The 21,684-nt window shown below is 40.3% G+C and overlaps 1 protein-coding gene across 2 annotated transcripts in view; it reads right to left on the reverse strand.

Annotated features, from left to right (window-relative positions):
- Positions 1-21,684, reverse strand: part of CHMP3 (charged multivesicular body protein 3) — an 81,873-nt gene that overhangs the window by 49,252 nt on the left and 10,937 nt on the right. Inside the window, exon 2 of one of the 2 annotated variants that reach the window (XM_066377757.1) lies at positions 11,424-11,484. The exons of the other annotated variant lie outside the window; for it this stretch is intronic. Coding sequence (XP_066233854.1) covers positions 11,424-11,484 — 61 coding nt within the window. The remainder of the gene's footprint in view (positions 1-11,423; positions 11,485-21,684) is intronic. 2 annotated transcript variants of the gene reach the window in all.

Consider the following 21,684-nt stretch of genomic DNA (forward strand, 5'->3'; position numbering starts at 1 on the left):
CTTCTCCACCCTTCCCCCTCTCCTTCCTCTCTTTCTCTTCCCCTTCCACAGCCAAGAATCCACTGAAGCACAGTTGGCCCAGGTGCTGAGGATGGCTCCATGGCCTCCGTCTCAGGTGCTAGAATGGCTCCAGCTGCAGTGAGCAGTGCCCCAGATGGGCAGAGCATCGCCCCCTGGTGGGCATGCCCGGCAGATCCTGGTTGGGTGCATGCAGGAGTCTGTCTCTCTGCCTCCCCCCTACTTCTCACTTTGGAAACTACAAAAAAAATTTTTTTTAATAAATTAATTTTTTAAAAAAGTAAAATGATGCAGTTGTGTGGAAAACACTACGGTAGTTCCTCAAAATGTAAGTATAAAATTACCATGTGACCTGTAAGTTCACACTTCTGGGTATATACACAAAAGAATTTAAAGCAGAGACTCAAACAGATATTGTACAGTCATGTTTATAAAAGCATATTAAACAGCCAAAAGATAGAAACAACCCAAGTGTCCATTGATAAATGAATAAACAAAATGAAATATAGACATACCATAGTATATTATCCAGTCTTAAAAAGAAAATTCTGATATATGCTATACATGGGTGAATTGTAAAAACATTATGGTAAGTAAAATTACCCAGATGTGAAGGAAAAAGTATTATTTGATTCCACTTATATGCGGTACATAAAATAGTCAAACTATACAAAGGGAAAGAGAGCAGAACAGTGATTACCATGAGATGTGGGAGAGGGGGAAACGAGGAGTTACTGTTTAATGGTACAGAGCTTCAGTATGAGATGAAGGATTAGTTCTAGAGATGAATAGTGGTGATGGTTACACAGCAATGTGAATAATGTTATTGAATAGTATACTCAAAAATGATTAAAATGGTCAATTTTATGTTAGGTATATTTTACTATGAAAAAAATTTAAAATCATCAAAAATATATGATCCATTTATAAACAAGTGTTTGTGTATAATTACAACTATAGACAGAAATATATCTGGAAGGATGATCACCAAAATGTTCTTTCTGGGTGGTAGGATTTCAGGATAATTTTAACTTTCTTATTTATACTTTGCTGCATCACTGTGTGTATTATTACCTTTATAGTTATAGGGAGCAAGCTAACTGTGTTCATTTGTGAGGGGTAAAATGAATGATGTAAATTTATTCCTATACTGCTTATCATGAATACTCTGAATGTGTTACATTTGAATGAAAGCTAAAAATGTGGACTACCATAAGTCCTCCATGATATAGGAACTACCTGTAGCTATACTTTGCTTTACTGAAATTACTACTGCTTTTCTTTGAATTTTTTATTGAAGTATATCATACTTACAGAAAAGTACACAAAACTGCAGAGCCTATATACATTTTCAAAAATTAAATACACCCATGTAACCAGGAACAAGATTAAGAAAGAGAACATTATCAACATGTCATCATGTCCCTTATGTCCCCCTTAATTTGCCATGTTCCCAACAAGAGTAACCAGTACCTAACTTCTAAGATCATGGTATTGTATGTACTCATTTTATGCACTAATTAATTTTTTTTAAAAATCCATTCACTTTGACTGCTAATATAAAACTAAACGAAAGACCCTAAAGTGTTTCTATAGTAAGTATTCATATGCAAATAGCATTTAAAGCAATCACATTACTTCAAAGTCCTTTTTATTTTAAATCAGTATCAATGTAGTAAACTCTGTACTATTGATATATGACAGGTACTGTCCTAAACACTTCACACACATCTGTAGATTTAATTCTCACAATGCTATGAGATTTAAGAAATTTTACTATGGATAGATGACTGATAGCAAAGAGAGTTTAAACTTGGTAGTGTTAAGACTCCAAAACACAATCTTTTTCAGATATCAGTTTAGTTAGTTAACTAATAAACTGCTATGAAAGAGAAATAATAGGAAATACCATGAAAAAAAAAAAGGGTTTGTGGATCATTTAACAAGATAAGTGAGCTATGGATGTGAGAAGGTATAGAATGAGCAAGAATAAACAAGGCTTTTGAGACACTAACTGAATTTATAAGGTTTCTAAAATAACACAAATCAACTGAGCTATTATTGTCATAAGTTTACTTCTACATATTATAAGCCTCACATTACTATTTCCACTTTAAACAGTCAATAACTTTTAAAAGAAATTTTAAAAAGAGAAAAAAAATATTCATATTTATTTATATACTTACTATTTCCAGTATACTTCATTGCTCTGGGTAGACTCAAATTTGTATCTGGTATTCCTTCAGCTTCCAACTTCCTTTAACCCTTTCATGTACGTACTAGTGCCTCCTGACCATCCAGAGTACATGTATATCTTTAAACTTAACTGTATGTTCTTTAAACTTAAACTAAATGTGTGTTCTTCTTGTTTCCATAAATTGGTTATCAAACAAACATGATTTTAAGTTAATAAAACTGTAACTGGAACTAATTTCATTTTTTGAAAAAAGAAAAAACTCACTCCCGGGGGTCAGCAAGCATTAAAAAAACTCACTACACAAAGGGTTACAATTTTTTGTACTGTAGATCTACTGGCAATAGGTTCTCTTAGCTTTTGTATGAAAACATTTTTATTTCATCTTCACCTTTGGATGCTATTTTCTTTTCTTTTTTCTTTTTTTTTCTTCTGTATTTTTCTGAAGCCGGAAGAGGGGAGAGACAGTCAGACAGACTCCTGCATGCGCCCGACCAGGATCCACCCGGCATGCCCAGGGGCGACGTTCTGCCCACCAAGGGGCGACACTCTGCTCCTCCGGGACGTTGCTCTTTTGCGACCAGAGCCACTCTAGCGCCTGGGGCAGAGGCCGAGGAGCCATCCCCAGCGCCTGGGCCATCTTTGCTCCAGTGGAGCCTCGGCTGCGGGAGGGGAAGAGAGAGACAGAGAGGAAGGACAGGGGGAGGGGTGGAGAAGCAGATGGGCGCTTCTCCTGTGTGCCCTGGCCGGGAATCGAACCCGGGACTTCTGCACGCCAGGCCGACGCTCTACCACTGAGCCAACCGGCCAGGGCTGGATGCTATTTTCAATAGATATAGATTCTAGGATAATTGGAGGGTTTTTTCCATCATATTAAAGATAATTGTGGTTTGCATTGCTTCTGATAAGAAAATTTTAATTATTATTCTTATTGTTTCTTATTCAGTGTCTTTTTTCTCAGTCTGTTTTCTCTACTAACCTTCAGTGATTTGTGATATAATACCTTGGTATGGTTTTGTATTGATCCTGTTTGAAGAATTCCTTGTATATATGGGTTTGCAGTTTTCATTAGGTATCATTTTATCTGATCCTTTCCTGACTCCTTGCCTGCGACTCAAATTACATGTTGGATCATTTTGTTTTTCCACTGGTCACTGATGCTCTGTTCATTTTTATAAACTTTTTTCTCTCTGTACTATAGTTTTAATAGTTTGCACTGCCACCTTCAGTTTCACTGATCATGTTTTCTGTAGTGTCTAATCTGCTTGTTAACCCATTTAGTGAAGTTTTTATTTTATTTTACTTTATTTCAGCCCTTTTATCTCTGGAAGTTCCATTTTGCTCTTTCTATATCTTCTTTTTATCTCCTTATTATGTTCATGTTTTCCTTTAAGTTCTTCAACATATAATAGTTGTGTAAAATGTATGTCTGTTTTTGATCACCTGTTTTTTCTGGATCTATTTATATACACTGATTTTTCTAATTTTGGGTCCCACTTTCTTTACTTCCTCCCAGTAAATTTTTTAAAGATCATCCAGCTTTATTTTAGAAGACAGTTAAACTGCCTAGAAATCAGCTTTGAAGACTTGATTTTAAGCTGTGGTGTAGACTTAAAGTACCCTTTAATCTAGGGCTGCTTTAACCTTAATATGAAGGCATAACCTTTCTAGGGTCTCTACTGAATGTCCCAAATGTTCCTGTGTGGGATCAGAACCCTACTATCTCTCTCAATTATTTGTTAGTGCTAGAATTGTTGGGCTTATGACCTTCTAGTAGTTGTTCTATCCTTAGTAATTGTTCTTTGCCCAACCACTTGAAATCTCTTCTAAATATTCAGAACTTTGTATTTAGTGACAGACTCTATGGGACCCCATAGACATATTTGGAGCTCTTTCTCTAGGCAATGCCCTTCTCTCTGATATCCTGCCCCACAAATTCCAGCCACTGCAGCCTCCCTGATCCTTGATCTCTGTTTACTCAAGTCAGTGAGACCATCATGACCTACTTGGAATCTCCTTCCCTTTCCCCTTCCATGTACTATGTATGATCTAGAAAGTTTCTCAAGGCAGAAAATCAGAGACATATTATGGCTCTCTCACTTTAGCCCCTTCTCTCAGTGATCAAAATTCTGCATCGCCAGCTGTTTACAAATAGATGTTTCATAGACTCTGCCCAGTTATTCCTTTATATACAATGGGAGTGCAAGTCCGAAATCCTTACTCCATCATGGCTGGAAATGAAATTCCCCTCTCCAATTCTTTTTTTAAGGAAGTGCTACTGGAATAGCTGTATGGTATTAATTTGTCTCCAATCATGAAAGTGTTAAAAAACATAAGAGGTTTTTTCTTTTTTCTTAAATGAGGGGAGAAGGAGAAACAGATTCTTACATGTGCTCAACTGAGATAGACCCGGCAACACCCATCTGGAGCCGATGCTCAAAACAACCAAGCCATTTTTAGCACCTGAGGCTGATGCTCACACCAACTGAGCCACTGACTGTGAGAGGGGAAGAAAGAAAGAAGAAGGAGAGGGAGGGGAAGCAAAGCAGACAGTCAATTCTCATTTGCACCCTGACCAGGGATCAAACCCAGGAGTTCCATTTGCTGGACTAATACTCTATCTACTGAGCCAACTGGCCAGGGCTAAAAATCATAAAAGTTTTAAACATTATTATTTCTTTGCAAGGTACCTTAATTTTAAGTGGTACTTAACAATTAACTTTACTTAAAAATATATCTTCCTCATTCTACAGTCAAGCTAAAATAGAATAGTGGAAATAGAATTATATTTCTTATTATATAGTTTATATAATTTGAATTCCATAACACAGGGGTTGAGAACCTTTTTGGCTGAGAGAGTCATGAACGCCACATATTTTAAAACGTAATTCCGTGAGAGCCATACAATATGTTTAACACTAAATACAAGTAAATGTGTGCATTTTATGTAAGACCAACACTTTTAAAGTACAATAAGTCTCTGAACTCTTTTTAATAACATTATGCTGTTGCTAACCAATGATGAATAAAGTACTTCTCACCATTAATGCGACTTCTGGTGCTGCATAATTTTGCTGATGGCTTTGTAGTCTGGTTGATACGTGGTGAGGTCAAGCTTCATGAAGGCGTTGAGACTTCCATCCACTAAACGTGATCGTAGGTTGGTCTTAATGTTCTTTAGATGTGAAAAAGACTGCTCACATGCATATGTAGAGCCAAACATTGTCATTACAGCAATAATCACACGCTGCAGTGTGTGGTATGTGACAGGAAGTGCGTTCCAAGTTTTGACAATCAGCTGGTCTGCAGTTTGAAGTTTTTTCATTTCTCCCCACTTGTGTTTGCTCGCCAACTCTGCTTGCTGTAGTGCAAGTCTTTCCAAATCTTCATTCAGTGACTTGAACTTATTCACCCACATGTCTGAGGCCTTCAGGTCAGCAGCTTGTAGCTCAAAATCTCTGATGGAGACACTGGGGATGTAACTCAGGTCAGCGCTGTCCTCTGCACATTTGTGTGGATGGTTGATGAACTTAAAAAGATGAGTGTGCTCATGAAATTCTCCAAAGCGCGATTTGAATGACTGCAGGAGATTAGATGTGAAGCCCGCTAGCTGCTGGAGATCAAGATGTTGAGCAGGGTCACTTACTGTGCATGCACCTTTAAACTCTCCCAGTTTTTCAAAGTGTAGTAAACAACCTGTTTCAATGTTGGCAATGAAGAGTTCCATCTTGTTTTCAAATGCAAACACTGCTTGTTGAAGGGATAAGACTGTATTTCCAACGCCTTGCATTTGCACATTGACCTTGTTCAGATGTTCAGTCATGTCAACAAGATAGTAGAACTTCAGGAGCCACTCAGTGTTAGCTAACTCAGGCTGCTCGATGTTTTTCATTTCAAGAAAAGCCTGGATTTCACGTAGACAAGCTGCGAAATGGCTGAGCACCTTCCCTCTTGACAACCAATGCACATTGCTGTGCAGAAGCAGACCAGGATAATTATTCCCAACTTCATCCAGCAGTGTTTTAAACTGGCGATCACTTAAAGCTCGGGCAACAATAAAGTTGACCACCAGAATGACCAACGACATCACCTCACCAAGCTGCTCGCCACACATCTGAGCACAAAGCGCCTCCTGTTGTAGGATGCAGTGAAAACTTAGGATGGGTCTCTTTTCATGTTCACAAAGAAGCGCTACGAATCCTGTTTTTCCCTACCATGCACAGAGCACCATCAGTACATTTTTTTCTTTAGTGCATTCAGTGAAAGACTTGAATAAATCCTCCCCTCTTGTTGTCTCTTTCACAGGCAAAACAGAAAGACTTTCCTCACGTAGTGTGTCACCGACTGAACAGGGATAAATGGCTTACGTCTGTTGACTCATCCAAAGCGAGAGAAAAGAATGGTGCTGCATTTATGTCCTTCACTTGTGTTGCCTCAATTTGATATGCCATCATGATGGTACGATCGTGAAAAGTTCTTGCCGAGAGGCATGTCTTTTATTCATTTGATTATCTTGCCTTTATCTGAAAAGTAGTCAAAAAGTTCATTGGCAACATCAAGCATGAATGTTTTGGCATACTCCCCATCTGTGAATGGCTTTCCGTTTCTCACAATTGCTAAAGCACCAGCAAAGCTAGCCAAATTCCAGTCACCTTGTTGGGTCCAAACACGGAGTTGCTGCTGACTAACTTGCACTCTGCACAGTAGCTCTTGACATGCTTTCTTCCTGCTGTTCCCTGCTGGATATTTCGATGCAAATGTAGTATGGCGTGTGTTGAAGTGCTGCTTTATAGTTGACTCTTTCATCGATGTAATTTTATCATTGCATAATTGACACACTGCAGAACCTGCTCTCTCCACAAGGGCGAATTCCTCTGTCCATTCCTGCTGAAAAGTATGATACTCCTCATCTTTTTTCTTTTAGCCATCTTCTTCATCAAAAGGGTTTCTGCAATTAGCTAGCTGATTACTTGATTCAAAAAAGGGAAGTTTACTTCCTGACCTCACAACGACCCGTGTACGATACGCATTATTCAATAAAAATTTGGTGTTGTCCCGGAGGACAGCTGTTATTGGTTCCAGCCACCCGCAACCATGAACATGAGTGGTAGAAAATGAATGGATTATAGTACACGAGAATGTTTATATATATATATATATATATATATATATATATATATATATATATATATATATATATTTTTTGTATTTTTCTGAAGTTGGAAACTGGGAGGCAGTCAGGCAGACTCCCGCATGAGCCCCATCGGGATCCAACCGGCATGCCCACCAGGAGGCGATGCTCTGCCCATCTGGGGCATTGCTCTGTTGCAACCAGAGCCATTCTAGTGCCTGAGGCAGAGGCCATAGAGCCATCTTCAGCACCCAGGCCAACTTTGCTCCAATGGAGCCTTGGCTGTGGAAGGGGAAGAGAGAAGCAGAGAGGAAGGAGAGGGGGAGTAGTGGAGAAGCAGATGGGCGCTTCTCCTGTGTGCCGTGGCCGGAAATTGAACCCAGGACTCCTGCACACCAGGCCAACACTCTACCACTGAGCCAACCAGCCAGGGCCTTATATTTTTAATGTTATTATTTTTTTATTAAAGATTTGTCTGCAAGCCAGATGCAGCCATCAAAAGAACCACATCTGGCTTGCGAGCCATAGGTTCCCGACCCCTGCTATAACATCATTTCTTTATAAATAGGAGGTTTCTTTAGTTCTTTATTTTTAATGGCTTGAAACAACACATTTATTCTTTTACAATTCTAATGGTCAGAAGTCTAAAACTCAATGTGTTGGAAGGACTTTCTTTTGGAGGCTTCAGAAGCAAATCCACTTGCCTGTCTTTGTATGTGTGTGTGTGACAGAGAAAGAGAAAGGGACAGATAGGGACAGACAGACAGGAAGGGAGAGATATGAGGAGCATGAATTCTTCATTATGGCACCTTCATTGTTAATTGACTGCTTTCTCATATGTGCTTGGATGGGGGGAGCTACAGCAGACTGAGTCACCCCTTGCTCAAGCCAGCAACTTTGGGTTTAAGCTGCTGAACTGTGCTCAAACCAGATGAGCCTGCGCTTAAGCCGGAAGCCAATATAAAATTAGGAAGTCTCTGATACAAAGCCACTTATCTGAGCCATAAACGGGATTCCTCATAAGAGTGTACCACCCCCCCATCAAGCAAAAGTCAAGGGTGTGGGGAAAAGCTTAGTGTTGAAAAGATCTTAGTATTAAAAGGGTGGGAGAGGCTTAGTCTTAAAACTAAGCCTTGCCTGACCAGGCAGTAGTGCAGTGGATAGAGCGCTGGACTGGGATGCGGAGGACCCAGGTTTGAGATCCAGGTTCGAGACCCCGAAGTCTCCAGCTTGAGCGCGGGCTCATCTGGTTTGAGCAAAGCTTACCAGCTTGGACCCATGGTCACTGGCTTGAGCAAGGTGCTACTCAGTCTGCTGTAGCCCCACAGTCAAGGCATATATGAGAAAGCAATCAATGAACAACTAAGGTGTCGCAATGAAAAACTGATGATTGATGCTTCTCATCTCTCTCTGTCCCTATCTATCCCTCTCTCTGACTCTGTCTCTGTAAAAAAAAAAAACAACAACACAAAAACAAACAAACAAAAAAACTAAGCCTTAGGCTATAAGGACTTTGCCAGCTTACAGCCTGTCTCACACACCCAATGCAAACTATAAGCGAGCAGGCATATACATCATCTTACAAACTTATGTATAGACCAACAGTGGGCGACCTCAGGGTTTCAAACCTAGGTCTTCTGCGTCCCAGTCTGAGACTCTATCCACTGTGCTACCACTTGGTCAGGCTCCCTCTCTTTTTTAGCTTCTAGAACAGTGGTAGTCAACCTGGTCTGTACCACCCACTAGTGGGCGTTCCAGCTTTCATGGTGGGCAGTAGCAGAGCAACCAAAGTATAAATAAAAAGACAGATTTAACTACAGTAAGTTGTTTTATAAAGACATATTCTGCCAAACTTAGCGAAAATCCGACATAAAGTACTTGGTAAGTAATTATTATTATATGCTTTAATTTGCTATAAATCTGCTTTATAAATTTTATAAAGTAAAGTTACTTCCCTACTTTATAAATCACCATTACTGTGGAACTGGTGGGCAGTTAGAAAATTTTACTACTAACAGAGATACAAAAGGGGTGGTAGGTATAAAAAGGTTGACTACCCCTGTTCTAGAAGTTAACTGTATATTTTGGTGCATGGCCTCTTCCCCTATGTTCAAAGCACATTATTTCACCATCTGATACTGTGATCACACTTCCTTTTCTCTCACTTTTCCTCAACATATTGCCTCCCTCTTATAAGGACCTTTGTGATTACGTTTGCCCACCCATTAACCAGGATTATCTCCTCACCTCATAATCCTTAGTCTAATCAAGTCTGCCCAGTCCCTCTGCCATGTGTTGGGCAGATTAAAATATATTATGCTCACTTTGTTAAAGATGGTGCTGCCCACGTGGAAGCTCGTCACCCAGGTGATGGTATTAGTTGCCCTTCTTGCTTGGGATGGGCGTGATTATATTAATGTGTGTTGGGGGCGGGCTGTGGGCTGGCAGGATCCTTGAGGCTGGGGCTTGGTTTTGGGACTACGCCTTTCCCACCCTTTTGATGTGGGGTGGTGCACTCTCATGAGGAATCCCATTATGCCTCAGATAAGTGACTTTGTATCAGACTTCCTTGTTTGTATGCTGGATTAAAGGTTTTGGTTCTTACACTACAAAGTGGGGCAGACCAGGAGCTTGCTCTCTCACGGTTCCTGAGATTAGCATTAGAGGAGAGAGCAGAGAAAGGAGAGCAGAGAAAGGCCATGTGGAGGAGGTCAGGAGAAGCCAGTTTGTGCAGAGAGGAGATGGAGAACAGAGGTGAAGAAGGCTAGCGAGCTAAAAACCTTTGATTCTAGGAAATTCAGATAAGTCAGTAGCTTTGTGAGCACTGAATGAGTGGGTTTTGGAGCCCCTTTGTGTTTTTACTTGCCCGCCAGGTGCAAGCTAGGATTAAAGGTAATGGCCCACCAGCTTTTGGCTCCATTGTTTCATTACCGTCTGTCCGAATCTAATGCGAACCTGCACGGGCCGGGCAGCTGAGATGGTGGCTGTGGCTACTGGCTTTACACCATGTAAAATAGCATATTCACAGATTCTAGGGATTAGGATGTGGACACCTTTAGGAGGCCATTATTCTGCCTACCACAGTAGGTGAACACCTGATTGTTTCCAAAACTAATCTGGGCTCTAGAAAATCAGAAATGACTCTTCCCTTTGAACAGCTCAACTGTAGGCCACAGAAAGATTTAGTTCTAACAAAAGATCAAGTTTCTTTGAGTTGTTTTTCTCTGTTGGGTGGATAAAATGTATTATGCTCACTTTGTTAAAGATAACACGAGGAGGCAGTCGCCCAGGTGATATTAATGTGTGTTGGGGTGGGCTAGGGGCAAGCAGAATCCTTGTAGCCTTGGTTTTGGGATTAAGCCTGTCCCACCCTTTTTGGTGTGAGGTGGTACAATCCTATCATGCCTCAGAGAAGTGACTTTGTATTAGAGACTTCCCTGTTATGTATATTGGATTAAGGGTTTGGATTTCTACACTATAAAATGGGGACGGAACGAGAGTTTGGGCTCTTGGTTCCTGAGGTTAGCATGAGAGAGCGGAGAGAGGAGAGCCAGCAGCTAAAGGAGGCCACGTGGAGGAGGCCAGGAGAAGCAGCCAAGATGGCGGAGTGCTGAGTGAGATGCCAGTTTGTGTAGAGTTTGTATCTGGGATAAGGAAGGAGATGGGGAACTGAGGAGAAGAAGGCTGGTGAGCTAGAAACCTTTGATTCTAGGAAACTCGGATAAGTCAGTGGCTTTGTGAGCACTGAGTGTGACTGGGTTTTGGAGCACAGTGTGTATTCTTACTTGCCCGCCGGGTGCAAGGTAGGATTAAAGGCTATGGCCCATCAGTTTTTGGCTCCGCTGTTTCTTTACCGACTGTCCGAATCCAATGCGAACCTTTATGGGCCGGGCTGCTGTGATAGTGGCCCTGGCCGTGGCTCCTGGCTTTACATTCTCATAATGATTAGAAAGCAAAATAATTAAGACAGTTATACATAAAAATCAACTACGTCTTAAAATCTGTAGAAGCAGTTTATTTTCATGAAGTAATGCAAAATATACTGAGAGTGAGAACAGGAGACATAAAATGATAGTTTACCTCTTATTTGCCTGTCAACAACTCTTATTTCCTTTCTTATCTTCAATGACCACTCATTGACCTGGGAAAAATTTTAGAAAAGGAATTATAAGAGAAGCCAAACTCCTAATTCACCAAATTTTAAAGAATTTTATATTAATTCTACATTTATTCCAGGCACAAAATATAATAAATAAAGCCATTTAAAAAAAAAAGCGTTATGGTCAAATGCCATTTTTTAAAATCTATTTAGTCACTGTAGAAGTGTAAAGCTATTCAAAGATTTTATCTGGAGGCAGGCAGTATTTTATACAAGTTCTGAGAGAGAGTTCACTACCCTGCAGGTACACAAAGATTCTTCAAGAGGTGCATGGGTATACATAAGTTTTAAGGGTATCAGAAGATTTTCAACTCCTATAGATAATTATTTCAAAAAATGCTCTGCCTGTAACACAAGAGTTTGTAGGGAATCAGCCATCTAACCTTGAACCTTCTTTGACTTGGGTTGGGGAACTTTAGTTAAAAGCCCTGAGTGAGTGTCTCTTGGATGCAAACACCAAGAAGCTGTGTGAGTGAGTGACCTTTGTGCAGACACAAAGGAATGCATGTGAAGGGGCTTTACAAAATTAGCCTAAAGCTTCTAGATCGCCCCTTCCTTTGTGCTTGTTAATTAGCAAAAGAAAAAGAATGTACTGATCTAATTAATTAGCCTTTTCTCCCTGTCAGTAAAACGGCCATTAATCATGCTTTTCCCTTATCACCTGGCCTCCGTCCTGTGTAATCCGGTTAACACCTTTGTTCTGCTTCGGATCAATAAAAGCTAAGGAAGAAGGAAATTCAGGTCTTCTTTGCCTCCCTTGGCAAGCCTCCCCCTCTTGCTCTCTGCTTCCCTTGGCAGGCCTCCCCCTCTTCCTCTTGACATGAGTTCATGTCTTGAGTAGGTTTTTCCATGCAACACTGGTAGTTTCCAGCGGCTGGTGACCCCAGACATGATGTGTGGAATCCATGCGTAAAGAGTAGTTTAGCGGCCACATCTTATTGGGAATTCTGGTAAGGAATAGTCCCTACTTGCCTTGAAGAATGGACCAACGCACATAGGTCAGAGAGAGGTTTCCTCATGAGTCAGGAGCTCACCAATTAGTAGTGCATTTACATTAGAAATTTACAACACTTGCTCCACAATCCTCAGTGTATTGTAGAACCTAAAACATTACACCAACTCTTACTTGCTGTACAAGAGCATTGTCCATGGTTCCCCGATGAGGAAACCTTTAGATTTCAAATTATGGGAGCAAGTACGTAAAGTTTTTCTTGAAAAGGCAGTTTGAACAAGGATTAAAGGTTTATGTTCCTCTTCTCAATACATGGCAGAAAGTAAAAGAGGAATCTCAGCATAGTCAACCTCAACCGCCAGTTACAGCAACAATGAAATCTGAGGAGGCCTATTAGGAGGACAAAACACCTCTTCCTCCTCCCTTTCCTCCCAAGGACCCTTTGCTTCCCCATCCTCTTCCCCTCAGGACCTGGGAAGAGTCATACTCCTTCCTTAATGGAAAATTGTCTCCAAGAAGGATTAATGCTAGGAGACCCAGATACTATTAAAGCAACAGCTTTCCCTGTTATTGTACAATCCTGAATTTTTCTGATTTTGTTTAATGTTTTAGCTAAATCCTCTGAACTATCATTTTGTTTCTTCCCTATTCTTTGCTTTGAAATTAGTCCCAGACTAGGGGACCCTGGAGGATCTGACTACAGTACTTCCCAAGCAGCTGCTGAGTGTGTATTTACTCAGGGAGGTTCCGCTAGTTCCATCCTCCAGTGCACCTGTCACAAAACACCCTGACTGAGGCTGGGCAGGCATCTTTCTGGTCTGGTTGCATGCTGAAATCCCAGGTTCCTCTCTGGTTTGTCTGATTCTGGTTTCTGTTTAGTTTTTGTCTGATATTGTAACAGAATGGATAACACCCTGTTCATTCCTAAGGATAAACCCCCTAGAGTGAATTCTGACTAAATGGTTGACCTATGTTTAAAAATTTATAAAATAATATCAACTGAAAACAGCCAAAATGTGGCTCTTTTGAGGCCTGAATTAAGTTCTTGCATGCAAAAATTGGAAATGCCAGCTCTAATATTGAATTAAAATAGTTTCATTCCTGCATTGTTTTTTTTTAATGGAAATATGTAAGAAGCACTCATTTAAATTTAAATAGAATGGAAGTTTGCATCCTAAACTTGTTTCTTTGGATAGTACTCTATGAGGTCTTGCTATGCTGATTGCTGTATTCTGTGTTCTTTGTCTTCAGAGTTGGGGGCAAAGTAGGAACTCCAATATTAGGATTAATCAGATTTATTTATGTGTCATGCTTGTGTCTCTGTACTATTAATTGTCGTTTGTGTGTAAAACTGTACTCAGGTCTGTGAAACACAGGGATAAATAATGAATGGCTGGCTTTTCATTTTGGCTTTTTTCCATTGAAACTACTTAACTATGAGTCTGAACAAAGAAAATATTTGCTGAATAAATGCGAGCCTGAACTTGTTCAGCTCCAAAGATAAGGTGCACCTCCTCTCTCCTGCCTGAATCTTGGGTATTCTTAGGTGACTAAGAATCTCTGTGGAGGTGTCAAGAGGAAATCTCTCATGACGTATAGGTCACCCCATAGACACGTCTAAATTCAACTATAATTAAAATATTGAGAGAGGGAAAATGGCAACAGACTAAGTGGATGTTACAACTGCTACCTCCCAGAAGCAAAATGGATTACAACTTAACTTAGGATCAATCATCTTGAAAAACCAACTTTGGACTAAACTAAGAGGAATCTATAACCAAGCATCACCAAAGGAACCACACTGAGCTGATAGGAAAGGCGAAGATGCGAAAAGGGCTACCCCGCTCCCAGGAGCAAGAGGCGGCCCAGAAAGACTCTCACGGTGGGGTGGGTTTCCCAGAGAGTTGTGGGTCCTCAGCCACAGGACCAGAACCCCAGCCTGGAGCCCCAGAGACTAGAAGAGGCGTACAAACAGTATTTAGCTGAGAAAAGAGTTGGGATACAGTTTGCGAGAAAGAGACAGAATTCTCAGACCCAGGCTCTGTCTTAACAAGACAGTTCAGAAAATATCGTTCACGGCCACTTACCCGGAGATCCGGGAGCGGGGAGCTCCAAGAGGAGTGCAGTTGCAAGAGGAGATTATAGTCTCAGGGGCACTGGGAGAGACTGTGGGGGACAGCCACCTGACCCCTGTACTGGATCATTCCCCAAACCTAAAGTTGACATTTTTCCTGGGAGGACCAAGCAAACAAAGGGAAGCAATTACCCCACACACCAGAAGTTCTCTTGCTCCAGTCAGTGCGGAGAGACACTTAGAAGCAGGGGGCACATCAGGGACACAGGATTTGAGTGCTGAGGTCTGACCTACAAGGGCCCTCCAACCTGCTGAGTACCCACCGAAGGGCGGGAGGGTACAGATGCGGTGGTGGGCATGGCGCTTGGCCCATGGGGAAGATGAGGGCTAAGCCCAGCGAGGCAGCCGTGCAGCAGTGGTGGGGAGCGGAGCCCAGAGAGGCCTCCAGCGCACCCATAGGTGCAGAACCCTGAGGGGTAAGACATTCCCTGCCCTGGCGTGGGGCGGACCCCAGTGGGGTGAGGCATCCTGCATGCCCAAGGGGGGGCAGAGCCAGGCAGCCAAAGAGGCAAAGCCCGGAGAGGCTTCCCGTGCTCCCAAGGGGTGGGGGAGACACGGAAAGGCAGCCTGCAAAGGGCGGAGGCAGGTGGGCCGCCCTGCGGAGAGTTGTAAAGCCGAAGAGGCATCCCTCATGCACACAGGGGCAGAGGCCAGATGGCAGCCTTAGCATCTGCAGGGGGGCAGAGCCCAGCCGGGGAGGAGTTGCCCCAGCCACGGAGCAGCCCCAGCTGCGGCCGCAAGCCTGCACTGGTGCCAGAGTGCCTGAGGAGGCGGAGGCAGAGGGGAGCCAGCGGAAATTTCACTTTAGTACTAGAGAGGCAACATACACTGGCCAAAAGTGGATAAAAGCCAGCTTGGAGTGAAGGTAATAGTTTCAATGGCATGAGGGCCGAGCAGAGGCAGCCACAAGTTCTGGAACACATGTAGCTCCAAGAAGGTTGCTAAGGGCCAATCAAAAGCAGCAACCACTAATGGTCTGTGCCAGGTTCCAGCCAGGTAGGTCCAGGACTAGTACATCTAGATACAGAGAGCATCAGCTCAAGACCTAATAACCATAGTTAGAGTGGTATCTTAAGGAAAGGCTCCTCACACCTGACCCAGCTCAGGCCTAGAAAACGCTGTCACAAACAGCAAAAAGAGCAGTAGCAGCAGACAAGTAGCCCACAGCAGATTAAAAACAGCTGAAGCCATCTCAAGAAGATTTAGAAACAACACAACTGAAAGCTGGAAGCAGACAACACCAACCCTATACTCAGCTAGCTACACAAAAAACTCATCCAAAGGAGCAATCTACAGAGACAAAATGGGAAGGCAGAGAAATGCAATTCAAATGAATCAACAAGAGAAATCCTAAGAAAAAGAACTGAATTAGATGGAAATAACCAAGATACCGATGCAGAGTTTAGAATGATTGTTAGGATTCTAAAGGATCTTAGAGCAACAATAAATAGACATAATGAGCACCTAAAAAGGGATAACAGCATCAAACAAGACACTGAAATCATAAAAAAGAACCAGACAGAAATGACAAACATAATATCAGAAATGAAGAGTACACTAAAAGAATTAAAAGCAGGCTGGATAAGGCAAAGAATAGAATCAGTGATTTAGTGGACAAGATAAGGGAAAGCAAGGAAGCAGAACAGCAAAATAAAAGGGGATCAAAAAGTCTGAGGAAACTCTGAGAGCTCTGAGACAACATAAAGAGAAACAACATCCTCATAATAGGGGTTCCTGAAGGAGAAGAGAAAGAACAAGAGATAAAGAACCTGACTGAAGAAATCATAGCTGAAAACTTCCCTAAAATGATGAAGGAAAAAGTCACACAAATTTAAGAAGCACAAAGAATTCCATTAAAGAGGAACAGAAAGAGACCTACACCAAGAAACATCATAATTAAAATACCAAAGATACAATATAAAGAAAGAATACTAAGAGCTGCAAGAGAAAAGGAGGGAATCACCTACAAAGGAGCCCCCATAAGGATGACATCTGACTTTTCTACAAACACTTGAGGCCAGAACGGAACAGCAACTAATATTCAAAATTATGCCTACAAACAAGACTTCTTTATCCAGCAAGGCTATTGTTAAAAATTGAAGGAGAAATACAATAAAAAGTTTCCCAGACCAAAAACAAAAAAACCAAAAAACCAAGTAATTCATTACAACCAAACCAATGCTGCAAGAAATGTTAAGGGGCCTGTTGTAAACAGACCAAAGTGGAGAAAATCTAGTAAAAGAGGTATGTAGATTTAAAAAATAAAATGGCAATAAGCAACTACATATCAGTAATAACCTTAAATGTAAATGAACTAAATGCTCCAATCAAAAGACATATGGTAGCTGTGTGGATAAGAAAACAGGACCCATACATAAGCTGTCTACAAGAGACCCACCTCAAACCAAAAGACACACATAGACTGTGAGTAAAGGGATGGAAAAAAATGTTTCATGCAAATGGAAATGAATAAAAAGCTGGTAGCAATACTTATATCTGACAAAATAGATTTTAAAACAAAGGCTATAGTAAGGAATAAAGAAGGTCACTACATAATGATAAAGGGAGCAATCCAACAAAAAGATATAACCATTATAAAAATCTATCCGTCTAATATAGGAGCACCTAAATATATAAAGCAGATTTTGATCGACATAAAGGGCGAGATCAACAGCAATACTATAATAGTAGTGAATTTCAAGACCCCACTAACATTACTGGATACATCCTCAAGAAAGAAAATTAACAAAGAAACAGCAGCTTTAAAGGACACACTAGATCAACTAGATTAAACAGATATCTTCAGAATCTTTAACCCTAAAGCAGCAGAATATACATTCTTTTCAAGTGCTCATGATACATTTTCTAGGATAGACAAGTCAGGACACAAAACAAATCTCAATAAATTTAGGAATATTGAAATTATATCAAGCATTTTCTTGGATCACAATGGCATGAAACAGGAAATCAACTATAATCGAAAAACTGAAAAACATTCAAATATTGCGAAACTAAACAGTATGTTATTAAATAACAAATGGGTTAACAATGAGATCAAGAAAGAATAAAAAACTTCCTTGAAACAAATAAAAATGAATTTACAACAACTCAAAATTTATGGGACACAGCAAAAGCAGTACTGAGAGGGAAGTTCATAGCATTTACAAGCATACCTTAAGAAGCAAGAAAAAGTTAAAATAAACAACGTAACCCTGCATCTAAAAGAACTAGAAAAAGAACAGCAAGTAAACCCCAGAGGAAGTAGAAGGAAGGAAATAATAAAGATCAGAGCAGAAATAAATGACATAGAGGTTAAATAAACAATACAGAGGATCAATGAAACCAAGAGCTGGTTCTTTGAAACAGTAAACAAGATTGATGAACCTTTAACCAGACTCACCAAGAAAAAAGGAGGATTCAAATAAATAATATTAGAAATGAGACTGGAGAAATAACAACTGACACAGCAGAAATACAAAGGATTGTAAGAAAATACTATGAAGAACAGTATGCCAAAAAATTAGACAACTTAGGTGAAATGGACAAGTTCCTTGAAACATATAATCTTTCAAAAATCAGTCTGGAAGAATCAGAAAACCTAAACAGACCAATTACAACAAATGAGATCGAAACAGTTATCAAAAAACTCCCAACAAACAAAAGCCCTGGGCCAGATGGCCTCACAGGCGAATTCTACGAAACATTCAAAGAAGAACTAACTCCTATGCTTCTCAAGCTATTTCAAAAAATTCAAGAGGAGGGAAGACTTCCAAACTTCTTTACGAGGTAAGCACAATTCTCATTCAAAAACCAGGTAAAGACAATACAAAGAAAGAACACTATAGGCCAATATCCCTGATGAATTTAAATGCTAAAATTCTCAATAAAATATTAGCAAACTGGATTCAGCAAAACATGAAAAAAATCATACATCATGATCAAGTGGGATTTATTCTGAGGAGTCAAGGCTGGAACAATATTCGCAAATCAATCAATGTGATTCATCACATAAACAAAATGAAAAAGAAAAACCACATGATAATTTAAATAGATGTAGAAAAAGCATTTGATAAAATCCAGCACCCATTTATGATCAAAACTCTCAGCAAAGTGAGACTACAGGAAACTTACCTCAATATGATAAAGGCCATCTATGACAAACCCACAGCCAACATCATACTCAATGGGCAAAACTTAAAAGCAATCCCCTTAAGATCAGGAACAAGGCAGGGGTACCCCCTTTAACCACTATTATTCTGCATAGTTCTGGAAGTCCTAGCCACAGCAAACAGACAAGAAGAAGAAATACAACACATCCAAATTGGAAAAGAAGAAGTAAAACTATCATTATTTGCTGATGATATGATACTGTACATAGAAAACCCTAAAGTCTCAGTCCAAAAACTACTGGATCTGATAAATGAATTCAGCAAGGTGGCAGGATATAAAACTAATATTCAGGCATCAGAGGAATTTTTATACACCAACAATGAACTGTCTGAAAGAGAAATTAAGAATATAGTGACCTTCACTACTGCAACAAAAAATAATAAAGTACCTAGGAGTAAATTTAACCAAGGGGGTTAAAGACTTGTACTTGGAAAATTATGAAACATTGATAAAAGAAATCAAGGAAGATACAAACAAGTGGAGGCATATACCGTGTTCCTGGTTAGGAAGAATAAACGTCATTAAAATGTCTATATTACTCAAAGCAATTTATAAATTCAATGTTATTTCCATTAAAATACCAATGACATACTTCAAAGATATGAAACAAATATTCCAAAAATTTATATGGAACCAAAAAAGAACACAAATAGCCTCAGCAATCTTGAAAAGAAAGAATAAAGTGGGTGGTAACACACTTCCTGATATCAAGTTGTACTACAAGGCCATTGTTCTTAGAACAGCTTGGTACTGGTAAAAGAACAGGCATATAGATGAATGAAACAGAACAGAGAACCCAGAAATAAACCCACACCTTTATGGACAATTGATATGTGACAAAGAGGTAAGAGCATACAATGAAGTAAAGACAGTCTCTTCAACAAATAGTGTTGGGAAAATTGGACAGCTACCTGCAAAAAAATGAAACTAGACCACCAACTTTCACCATTCACAAAAATAAACTCAAAATTGTTAAAAGACTTAAATGTAAGTCGTGAAACCATAAGCATCCTAGAGGAAACATAAGCAATAAGCTCTGAACATCACTCGCAGCAATATGTTTGCTGATTTATGTCCATGCACAAAGAAAATAAAGGATAGGATAAACAAATATATCAAACTAAAAAGCTTTTGCACAGCTAAAGACAATATGAACAAAATAAAAAGGCAAACCACACAATGGGAGAACATATTCGACAATACGTCTGATAAGGGGTTAATAACCAAATTTTATAAAGAACTTGTAAAAATCAACACCAGGAAAATAAACAGTCCAAACAAAAAATGGGCAAAGAAATGAATAACACTTCTCCAAAGAAGACCTAGAGATGGCCAATAGGCATATGAAAAGATGCTTAACATCACTAATCATTAGAAAAATGCAAATTAAAACCACAATGAAATACCACCTCACACCAGTCAGAATGGCGCTCATCAACAAAACAACACAGAATAAGTTCTGGCGAGGATGTGGAGAAAAGGGAGCGAGCCCTCCTGTATTGCTGGTGGGAATGCAGATTGGTGCAGCCACTGTGGAAAACAGTATGGAGATTCCTCAAAATATTAAAAATGGAACTGCCTTTTGATCCAGCCATCCCACTTTTAGGAATATATCCTAGGAATACCAAATCACTGATTCAGTAAAAGAAATGCATGTTCATGTTTATTGTAGCATTGTTTACAATAGTGAAGATCTGGAAACAGACCAAGTGTCCGTCAGTGGATGAGTGGATTAAAAAGCTGTGATGTGTACACACACACACACACACACACACACACACACAATGGAATACTATAGGGCCATGAAAAAGGAAATCTTACCTTTTCAGACAATATGGATTGACCTGGAAACTATTATGTTAAGTGAAATAAGCCAGGCAAAGAGAGAAAAATATCATATGACCTCACTCATTTGAGGTATCCAATGAACAATGTGAACTGAGGAACAGAATAGAGGCACAGGAGAGATCAAAGGGACCAGAGGGAAAGGGAACAGAGGGAAAGGGGATCAGAGGACGGGATCAGAGACGGGAAAGAGATTGGTGAAATTATATATACATAATACAGTGTATAGAGAGCAGAAAAGCCAATCATAGAGGGAAGAGGGGAATGCATTGGGGGAAGGGGGCAAGGAGGATGTTGAGGGAAACATGGGGATGGGGGGGATGTATTTGGTGGGACACTTGAATCTATGTAAATACAATTAATTTAAATCAATAAAAATAAAATTAAAAATTGATTTGTCCCGGGACACGCATAGAAAGGTGGGTTACCTAGTGCTTCAAGTCCTCACGGCTGTATTAGGCAGCCCGGGAGAGAAACTGAGACAAGTAAGAAGTTTTGAGATGATGTGGTAGGTAAAATTTCCTTGGAGGTCAACCCACAAGCAGCACACTCAAATCCACTACACCAGTGGTCCCCAACCTTTTTTGGGCCACAGACCGGTTTAATGTCAGAAAATATTTTCACGTACTGGCCTTTAGGGTGGGACGGATAAATGTATCACGTGACCAAGGCAAGCGCAAAGAGTGAGTCTTAGACCAGCGGTTTTCAACCTGTGGGTCGCGACCCCGGCGGAGGTCAAACGACCAAAACACAGGGGTCACCTAAAGCTATCAGTTTCTCTCTCTCTGTCTCTCCTCTCTCTCTCTTTCTCTCTCTCTGTCTCTCCCTCTCCTCTCTAAAATGAATTTAAAAAAAATTAATAAAAATAAAAAATAAAACATCGTTCAGACTTAAGTATAAATATAACGGAAATAATGTAAGTTATTTATTCTTTCTCTGCAGACCGGTACCAAATGACCCATGGACCGGTACCGGTCTGCGGCCCGGGGCTTGGGGACCACTGCATTCATTACACACTATCCCTAGAAATTTGTTCAGACTCTCCAGATATACAAAGAAAACTAACATTAACATGGGAAAC

Source organism: Saccopteryx leptura, chromosome 3, assembly GCF_036850995.1.
Source record: "Saccopteryx leptura isolate mSacLep1 chromosome 3, mSacLep1_pri_phased_curated, whole genome shotgun sequence".
Classification (NCBI taxonomy): Eukaryota; Metazoa; Chordata; class Mammalia; order Chiroptera; family Emballonuridae; genus Saccopteryx; species Saccopteryx leptura.